At 39.7% G+C, this 11,189-nt stretch overlaps 1 protein-coding gene across 1 annotated transcript in view; it reads right to left on the reverse strand.

The window, feature by feature from the left end:
• Positions 1–11,189, reverse strand: part of LOC101856434 (protein FAM184A) — a gene marked incomplete at its 5' end in the record, with an annotated part of 30,862 nt that overhangs the window by 16,673 nt on the left and 3,000 nt on the right. The window contains 1 exon segment of the mRNA XM_005100382.3: positions 1,839–1,992. Coding sequence (XP_005100439.2) covers positions 1,839–1,992 — 154 coding nt within the window.

Here is an 11,189-nt window from a genome sequence, read left to right on the forward strand (position 1 = left end):
CACACATACATACATACATACATACATACATACATACATACATATATACATACATACATACATACATACATACATACACACATGCATACACACACACACACACACACACACACACACACACACACACACACATACACACACACGCATACATACATACATGTATACATTCACACAACAGACTACCTCAGTTGGTGTTGGTTTTTTTCCAAGAAATTCTCAACAGTCTCCAAAGAAAGTAAATTTCTGTTGCTTCTATTTTATTTTAACTACCGGTAGTTTTAGTCATTGTTCAGCATTAACAGCCGTACAGAAGCGTTGACCACACAAAGCCTTTTAGATCTATAGACCTACTTTTTAAAAAGGTTGGTGGCCATCGAGGTGTTTCTATTTTTTTAAAGGATTGGGCTTATTTTATTGAAAGTACGAAGTCTGTCTCAGAATAAAGTTTCCATCCTCAATAAAACTCAAAGTACGCCACCAACAGCCACTAAAGTTTGTGAGGTCATGACACCATGACTAAGAAATCTCAACGCCAAATTGCAAGTGCATTGATGAACGGGTGGTCATAGAGCTGTGACGTGTCAAGGGTGGTGTACTTCTGCACTTTGTCCAAGGCAAATCCGAGGAAAATGGCTGAGCAAAACATTGGTGCAACTGTCTCATGCTACGATGTCTGGGTTGTAATCAAATTTTCGACTCTTCTCGGCAAGTCTGCAGTTGAAACCCATGGTGATCTTTACAAACTAACAGGGAATTAATAATGCCCCACCAATTCAAACAGTAAGGAAATGGATCAGGAAGGTTGAAGGTGGGAGGTCTGACACGAAAGATGAAGTGCACACAGAAAACATGGGGAGAGACAGGTGATGCACATTGGGTTTTTTTCGACATGAGTGGCATCATACTGAGCTGGCTAGTCACACCTGGCGTAACTGTCAATGGTGACTACTACAGGTTTGTCCTCAAAGACAAACTGAGACCTGCCATCCAGAAAAAAAGACCCGCTTTGCTTGAAGAAAGCGTCATCCAGCATCATTACAACGCGCCTGTTCACAAGTCCAGAGTTGTGAACGAGTTTTTTTAGGGCTACTCGTGGGAATCAATGGTGCACCCGCCCAATTCGCCTGATCTCGCCCCGTGCAACTTCCACCTCTTCCCCAAGGTGAAAAAGATGCTGAGAGGTTGGCGATTGGAGGACGAGGACAAGATTCAAGAGGCTATGAGAAGAGCACTCGGGACCTTGGACAAACGATCACTGACCACTGTCTTTGACCGCTGGGAACATCAAATGGAGAAATGTCTTGAACTTGATGGTTCCTACGTTGAATAGGTATTTGAATCAAGCTTTCTGTTGATACCAAATACAAAGTGATTCATAATTATATGTGAGGACAGCATGACAGGGAAACTTTATTCTGAGACACACCTCGTACCTTTAACCATAGCAATTCTTCGTTTCATTTCTGTGGGCCATTTGGCATCAGATGTAGTTATATAGATGTTTCAACAGTTAAACAGTTATTCATCTTTGTAATCACATATTCATATATATAAATATTTAAACGAAAACCTTGATGTGTACGCCACTCTGTCCGCCTCTGCCCCCTCCCGCCCCCCTCCCTGCTCTCTCTCTCTCTCTCTCTCTCTCTCTCTCTCTCTCTCTCTCTCTCTCTCTCCCTCTCCCATCTATCCCCCTCTCTCCCCCTGTTTCTCTTTCTCTTTAGTCTCTCCCGCCCCTCCCTTCTCTATCTCTCTCAATCTCTTTCACTCGCTATGTATTAAACATCCCTTTTCCTCCTCACTCACCCTTCCCCTCTAAACACAATAATCCGACGTACCCATCTCTTGCGCATGTCGCCCCTTGAGTTCATCCAAAGCCTCCTGTCTCTGTCGTTTCTCCAGCTGGGAGGCGTTGTCAAGCGCGGCTCTGTGGGCAGCCATCTGACCCTGCAGCTCCTCCAGGTGCTTGGTGTGAAGCGTCTTCTCTTGGTCCTGGCAGGCCGGGAGAAACAGTCGTAGTTTAATAATAACCATACTAATGATAATAACAACAACAACAACAATAATAATAATAATAATAATAATAATAATAATAATAATAATAATAATAATAAAAATAATAATAATAATAATAATAATTATTATTATTATTATTATTATTATTATTATTATTATAACAATTATAATATTTCTTCCTTGTTCTCGACAACAGCAGCTAGACAGTCAGTCCGATGTCGCGCACAAACTGTGCAGTCCGCTTCAAAGCTGTCTCTCAAGAGAAGTCACATTCTGCCACGTCTGTGTACGAAGGGTGCCGTAGCACGGGCAGTGCTGAAGGATGATATCTTGGTAATAATAATAATAATAATAATAATAATAATAATAATAATAAGAAGAAGAAGAAGAAGAAGAAGAAGAAGAAGAAGAAGAAGAAGAAGAAGAAGAAGAAGAAGAAGAAGAAGAAGAAGAAGAAGAAGAAGAAAAAGAAGAAGAAGAAGAAGAAGAAGAAGAAGAAGAAGAAGAAGAAGAAGAAGAATCTATACAGTATTATACTTGAGAAGGTTCGTCACTTTGGTCGCTAAAAACTTTCCAACAACTGAGCTTTCAAATTTGACAAAATTAACGGTGGTTCAGAATCATTTAAAGGGTGCACAGTTTTATTGATGAGCCTGAAGTCACTGTAGTCTAATTTTCAGTTTTTCATTAGTTTCGTTTAGATCTAATCTTGGGAAAGTCCGTCTTCTAAGAAGCCATTGTAAACAAGTGAGGTTTGAGTTCAATAGCCGTGCGCACTGTTTCTACACCTTTGAATTTATGGAGAGTACAACAACGAAAGCGGAATAGAGAATCAATCTATGCATCACTAGATCTATATCTAAACCTTTTTTTTTTGCATCTCTCAGGATTTATTGCTCCATTCCAGCAGAGTGTAAATATAGTAGGCCAATGACTTTCAGTCGACGGTCATGCTCACATCATTCCTTTCGTCGAAAGGAGGTCCAGATAGTAGTAATAACAATAATAATAATAATGCTACTATTAATAATGCAGATTAGATCTACTTCTATAACACGGAATCCCTGATGGCTCTGGACGCTTCATTATAGTGAGGCATCGTAGAGAAATCAGGCGCTCGTCAAAATAACGAAATCAAAGAATAAGTCATTTTTCCACCAGTAGGCAATTTTTACCGATATTTTGTATTTTGGCTAAACACCTTTAATGTTCATTTGAACAAACATTTTCATGCGAATTTTACGGAAAAATCTTGATTAAAGGCACCAAATTAGGTAATTTTCAGTTTTCAAGGACTCTTAAGCTATTGAAGTTACTAAACTTAGGCGGCTATTTTCTCATTAATTTAACCACTAAAACCAGGCTACCCCAACTTCTTCAATAGCAAATACCTCGACCTCTATTTAAGCTAGATGGATATTTTTTTCATTGAAAGCAATGCAAATAAATAGACTTTCAGAGGATACCAATAACTCAACATGTTAAGAAAGTGACGAGCGCCTGATTCCACCCCTGATTACTTTAAACCAACGTTTTTTATGCATTCTGGCCCATTCAACGAACACCGCCCCTTTTAAAAACAAAATATTATTAAACACGTAATTTGATGAAGAACAGACATGCACGGAAAAAATCACTATGGCTACAGCCCAAGTTGGAAGAAGAATGGAACTAGTTAGTTTACTGTTCAGGATTTAGTTTTAGTGAGAGTTGTACGACACTTGCAGTACAAAGTCACAGAAGTGCCAAAGATTACAGGCGTTACTAGAGGTAACGCAAAAGGAACGAATGGAGGAGAGATATGGACGAAGGACGTTTGATGGGACTGAAAGAACTCACTACCCCTGAGCACTTATCACTTATCAATCACACACACTGTTTATATTATTTAATATGTGGGTAGGTTGGTTGAACCACATACATATATATGTTTAGACAGATGGATAGATAGACAGATAGATAGACAGACAGATAGATAGATAGATAGATAGATAGATAGATAGAAAGATAGACAGATAGACAGACAGACAGACAGACAGACAGACAGACAGACAGACAGACAGACAGACAGACAAATAGATAGATAGATAGATAGATAGATAGATAGATAGATAGATAGACAGAGTTAGTTTTAGTAGAAGTTTTACGGCGCTCGCAACTGCATAAGGTCATATGAGCGCCAGAAGATTTGAGCTGTTACAAGAGAGTAACAAACATAAAAAAAGAAGAAGGGGAGATAAGGACGATAGATGTTTGACAGGAAAGACGAAGCAAACCACACCAGAGCGCCCGCCAACCACTCACAGATAGACAGATAGATAGATAGATAGATAGATAGATAGATAGATAGATAGATAGATAGATAGATAGATAGATAGATAGATAGATAGATAGATAGAACAGATAGATAGATACATAGGTGGATAGACAGATATATAGATAGAACAGATATATAGATACATAGGTGGATAGACAGATAGATAGATCGTTTTTTTTGTTGAGAATATTGCAGTATCTCACAATATTACAATGAAAACAGATTCTCTTCAGAAATGTGCCATAAAACTTTGCCGAGTGCCAGCTTAAACCAGCAGGATATAATTGCATCATTATTGCAGTAAGTCACCTCAAAACATTTTATCTAAGGAAAATGTACGTCAAAACGTCGCATGTTTTATTACACAAAATGAAGTACTTTTTTACTTAAAATTTGATTCAATTTATGAAATCAGCGCCGAAAATTAAGAAAATTTCGTTTTTTTGGAAGCGACATAATAATTATTAACATTTTGGTCGGATGAGGAAGATATTCACGATAGATAGCGAGTGCATCACGGACAACTAGATTTTCTAGATCTAAGTAACTTCTTAGTAACAAAAAATATTCGAAAGAAAAATATATGTGGAGAACACATTCCAAAATAAAACACAGCCTTGGTTTAGGTAAAATTGGCAATAAACAACCAGGGAATTCGGAACACCTGTCACCAGTAATGTTGTCGCAACAGGCGAGTAAACAGGTTCCACCTGCAAGCCTACAGTATGTACTGTTCACAGCTGCGATTTCCCCCAAAACATTATCAATTTGAGAACATACGAAAACAAAAAAATCAAGGACACGTGAGACGTTTCCAGACACAAAACATTTAATGTTTTGCTTATGCAGCAATATTTTGAAAACTAACATTCTGTCACGTGTTGATAAATAAATGTAAACCACCATTAACAGAAAAATACCGAAACTGACCGGTTTGGACAATGAATTGGATTTCCAACGCTGTTTGCCCACTATTGCATACAAAAACCTTCACAAAAAAGACTCCTTCAAGTATTTTTGCTCCAGAAATTAAAGTTTTAATGCACTTGCAACACAATTTGGTCATATAAGTAAGTGACAAATATTAGAGGAGTTAGAATAGACTAACAAACACAAAACAGGAGGAGAGATAATGGTGACAGATTTTTGTAAAATAGGAAATAAGGAGCAAACCCCACCAGGGCACCTGCTAACAACCCACTCTTCAAGTATCAGTTATCACAAAAACATATAACAAAAACGAAACGTTTGTCAGCTGAGAGCCCAAAGTGCCTTCGTTTATTTGTGCTAGACATCCCAAAATAGCAAAACTGAGGTAGCATTCAAATGACTCCCTATTTGGCTTGCAAAGAACCCCTCCCCAACCCCCCCACCACCAACCCCCCCCCCCCCCACACAAAAACCCCCAATGTGCCCAGTAGTTTTTTTCTAAATTCTTCATTCTCGGTTTTTCTTGGTATTATCGGAAAACAGAAGCTCTTTTTTTCTCCTCAAAACACGGAAATTGGGCATAAATATCCTCTATCTATCTCAATGTTAACAACACTATTCTGTAAGCAGCACGAGTATCGATATTCAGCGATTTGAATAAAGTACGTCAATACGAATCATAATATTATAACACTATTAAAAGTCTTTATAAAAATATAGGAACATAATTTTTTTTTGGTGAAACAAAGGCGGAAAGATAGAAATAGATAGATAGATAGATAGATAGACAGATAGACAGATAGATAGATAGATAGATAGATAGATAGATAGATAGATAGATAGATAGATAGATGGATGGAGGGGGGCACAGAAATACATACATATAGACAGACAGACAGAAGGATTGCTCAGGAGCGCTGGTGAACAAGGGGATGGGATGTAACGAGGTCGAGAGCAGTAGAGAGAGATACAGAGGGAGGAAGACAGAGAGAGAATAGGAGAGATGGGGAGGGGGGGGGAGACAGGGGGGGGGAGACAGGGGGGGGGGGGGAAGGGAGAACGGTGGTACACTAAAAGGCAGACTGAAGGAAATAGCAGACAAAGAAAGGTACTAACAAGGAAGCTTTATGCAAGGGCAATTAGACTCGTAACCTACAAGAGATGGAACAGAGGGAAAGAAATGAATAAAACAAAAATAATAAAGGCGGATAGAAAAACAAAAGAGAAATCTTTACAGTCAAAGAAAAGGGCGAGGCAGAGAAATAATGACCCACAAGATTTCCAGCTGTACACTTCATCATGATTTTCTTATTTACTTCGTCTTTTTTTTATATATAATTTTTTTTTTTTTTGGGGGGGGGGGGACGTGAGACAGAAACAGGATGAAGGGAAAAGACATTAACTAATCGAATCCCTTAAATCATTCTTTGCCTTCATAAAACATTAACAAACACAAATCTACGAATACCAGGAATTATGTCTCCCCCCCCCCACCCCCCCCTCATTTTTTTCTCTGATGTTTTTTGTTTGTTTTGATTTCTCTTTGTTGGAATATTAAAAATAAACAGAAGAAAGAAGAAACCAATGATGATTCGGATACAAAATGTAGGAGTCCTACTTGTTCAAGATCCATTTACATCACTAGAAACAAAAACATAATATATAATATAATCCAGTCGAAATTGTCCAATATAAATACCCATAGTGGAGGAGAAAAGTGGTTGTCTCAGACGGCGTTATTATCATCATGATCAAGCGACAAATATCGCCGATGCGCTTTTCCCTTTCGTCAACCCGCAGCCACCTCCCGAATCGTCAGCCACCACCCAACCTTTGACACGGGTCAAACTTCCATCTATTTATAGGTAGTTAGATCTACCGGAACATGTATTAGGCGAAGTGATGTGCAATGATAGTCGCAATAGAGAGATTGTTTTGGTCTCTCTTTACCCATCTGCACCACTCGAATTTAATTGATGTTTTTCCCTGGACTCTGCCTTTACTAAAGTCTCGAATCTAGATCTAGTTGTAATCTAGTTGCAGGTTGCAGATTTAATAAATTGCCGACAGAGAGAGAGAGAGAGGGAGAGAAGGGGGAAGGAGTAGATCTTGCGAGTAAGTTGCGAGAACTTCCGGGCAAAACAAAATGGCGACCCGCGTAGTTCGGCTCGTTTCGAAAAGTGAAAGAGCCATAGCATCTTTGTAGACGATCAAATTAGCTTACTTTTGTGCTATAACGTCATTTTTTTCTTTGCTTTTGTCAATTTGATCATCCACACCGATAGAAAGTATTTCGAAATTAGGAAAAACAGGTCCTGTTTCACACTGGGTGAGAATAGCCAACGCTAGCAGGTCTCACCCGGGGTGAGAGGTCAATCGTAGGGTTTTTATTCTCACCCCGGGTGAGGAAAACCAGTCCACTTCCTTACTTAAATGATTAGGTGATTAAACTTGATCTCTTATTGACAATATAAAAGTCAATTTAAGCTTCATTTCGTTAGAAAAAAATGTGTTAAGTTTGCTAACTTCTTAGACTTTGTGTTAAACAACACTTTTAACAAAACGAATCCTTACAAGCCTCGGCTTGGCCTTTGTAATCTCGAAGGTTTAGAAGTAGAAGTAGAAGAGTCTACTACTAGAGTCTAGAGTCTAGTCCAATTTATTTAATCTCTTGAATGTACATGTACTGGATAACAGAAATCTGCAACCTGCCACTAGGTTAAAACTCTAGATCTAGATCTAGGTTCGAGATTTTAGTAAAGGCAGATTCCAGGGAAAAACTTCAAGAAATTCTCATGGTGATGAGTAAAGAGAGACCAAAACAATCTCAATAAATAATATATCGCGACTATCACGGCACATCACTTCACCTATACATGTTCCGGAAACTACCTATAAATAGATGGAAGTTTGACCCGTGTCAAAGGTTGGTAGGCCTATGTGGCTGACGATTCGTTAAGTGGCTGCGGGTTGATGAAAGGGAAAAGCGCATCGCCGATCATACTTCTCCATTCATTCAAATGCCCGAACGCTCTCAGGAAAGCTACATTATTCTGATTTTTCCCAGTCATGCATCTGTTTAAGCTCTACAAGTAGCTTGCTGTGGGTCTACTCCTTCCCAGTTTGCCTTCAATTTTGCCTTTGGTTTATTTTGTTTGAATAAAAAGAAGCACATCGACACAATAATGGCCATTTACTGCCGAAGACAGACGCAGGCAGACAGAAGCAAGAGAGGGAAAGTAAAGAAGTAAAACCTGCCAAAGCCGCTCCCCAACCGCCTACTCAATTCTATTATTTTGCCAGTGAGAGTTAGATGTTCAAGGCCCTTATATCTGTTCAAGCGTCCCAGAAACTCCATTTTGTCTCTTTATTGTTTTTATCAGAGAGCGGCGCAACTGGGCTTCGTCGAGAACTACCTCATTTGGTTTCTTTATCTTTCCAGAAATTCCTCATTAGTGTTGCTTCTACTTTATTTCCATGGCCTTTAGTGATTGCCCAGCATTCGCAACCATATAGATGTGTCGACCACACACATAGTCTTTTGGTGTTATTATAAAAATACCTCTTAAAGGCAATGAAAAAAAGGGGGGGGGGTGAAAAGAGGTCGTTTGTACAGATGGTTGTTATGGACAGGCATGAGGCCAAGATGGTAACAGCACTCTTGAAATTTCGGAGTGACGAAACTAACACAGCTGTTGTGGGGATTAATAAAAACACCAAAAAAACCAAACAAACAAACAAACAAAAACAACTAAAGAGTCATACTTCTCACAACCCTCCAACCACCAGACATTCCCTAGTGGCGAGGTGATGGCATTTTGGAAATTCAAGAAACAAAACCAAACTAAAAATAATACTAATAAAATAGAAACTTTAAAACACCACACAACCAAATGCGAGACCTTACTTGTATAATTGGGGTCTTCAATCACAGATCAAAATGCCCAGCTGCTACTGCTATAAGCTATTGTTGACTGGGAGAGGGTGACTTCAAATAATATGTTCTGATAAACAGCACGATGGCGTCTGGGCGATTGCCATACACACACACACACACACACACACACACACACACACACACACACACACACAAACACACAAACACACACACACACATGCACACACACTACACACATGCGCACAAAGATATATATGTACACGCACACAAATTCACACACATATACATATTATTTTAAAACGATTCGGCAGCAGAGATGTTACAAACAGACCTCTTCCACTTTCAAAGTAACGCTAGACAACATTGCGATAGAGATTTCGGCTTCTGCTAGATCTATGTTAGTAATTTTGATTATGTCTTGCTCGGTGTCTACATCTATCACGAGTCGCGTTTGGTGCGTCACTGGCTTTCTTAGTCAGCTTTTCGTTTGGTTCGAGTTTTACGGTACTTGCAACACCATAAGAATAATAGTATATAAAACGAACACCAAACATAAAAAAGAAGAGAAATCCGGACAATATAATATGCTAGATAGAAAAGTATAATAATAAAAATAATAGATAGCATTTGTATAGCGCATATCCCCGCTCAGCAGCAGGCTCTATGCGCTTTACACTATATTATTACCCCAGCAGACCATAGAACACTCCGAAACATTCTCAGCTTCCCGGGAAGCATACAGTGCAAGCAGCCGATTAAGCGCTCAAACACTAACAAACTGACAAGATCTTTCGCGGTCTATAGCCGGGTACCCATTCCCACCTGGGTGAAGTGAGGAAAATTCGTGTAAAGTGCCTTTCCCAACGACACAACGTCGGGACCTTGACGGGATTCGAACCCACGACCTTACGGTTGCGAGTCCGAGAGCCTAAGAAGGAGCAAACCACTCCACAGCACCCGCCAACCACCCGCGCATAGGTTTTAGCCTCTATCAACGCCGCGACACTAGTTTACAGAGAAGAACCTCAGAATTTCACCTCCATCTGCTGAGATAGGACCCAGCCTGGTTCCAGAGCTTTGTGAAAACCCCATAACCAGTCAAGTTAAAAAAAAAAAAAACTGTTCATTGCCGATTCTAACCTTGGTCATTCTCAAAGTACTACTCAAGGAAAATGCCGAGCGATAGTGCGAGCATTCGAACAGTTTTGATAAACAAGAACAAAACAGGTTATCACCCCTAAATTAATCCTTTCGGTATCACATGAAACAAAAATAAAACGAGACAAAAGACTTCAAGCCAGTTAGGACAGCAAAGTTCACATGCACGCTATGACGCATTTTGTCTAATTTCTCTGAATACATTAAAATGAAAAGATTGAAATATGTTGGCAATGTAATGTACTGGCTCCACAGATGTTTGAGAATTGTCAACCAAAAGATGGTCAGCGAGAATCTACAGACGTAGTAAATATAAATATGCCCGTCCCGACTTTCCCAATCTTCCTCATCCCCCCACCCCCAAACCTTAACTTAACCTCCACCCCCACCCCCCTTCCCCATTTCCTCCCCTCATCTCCTCCTTAAAGTCGCCCGTTTATCCACAAGCATCAATCTTGGACTCCCTTCTCCATGAGTCTCCTAAGTATTGACCGTAATGAGAGGAGTGGGCCACTCAAAGGCCACTCGAGCGAGAGATGAGACACAAGCGGCGACAATCAGTTAGACTGGCTCAGACAGAATCCTGATTGTCGTAACAGCCCCCCCCCCAAAAAAAAAAAACGAAAAAAAAACCTGCCTTCTTTTCCACTCCATACTCATTTGGGGGGAAAAAAGCAACAGCATGCGAACAAAAAAGCACCACTTAAGCACATAATGATTTTATATAAAAACAAACGAGAGGGAAACAGCGAACGGTTTATTGCTATCATACCCCACCCTCCCCTTTTTACAACCTCTTCATTTCACAACACACACTCACACACACACACACACACACACACACGCACACACACACAAACATATATATAT

Source organism: Aplysia californica, unplaced genomic scaffold (assembly GCF_000002075.1).
Source record: "Aplysia californica isolate F4 #8 unplaced genomic scaffold, AplCal3.0 scaffold00245, whole genome shotgun sequence".
NCBI classification, from domain to species: domain Eukaryota; kingdom Metazoa; phylum Mollusca; class Gastropoda; order Aplysiida; family Aplysiidae; genus Aplysia; species Aplysia californica.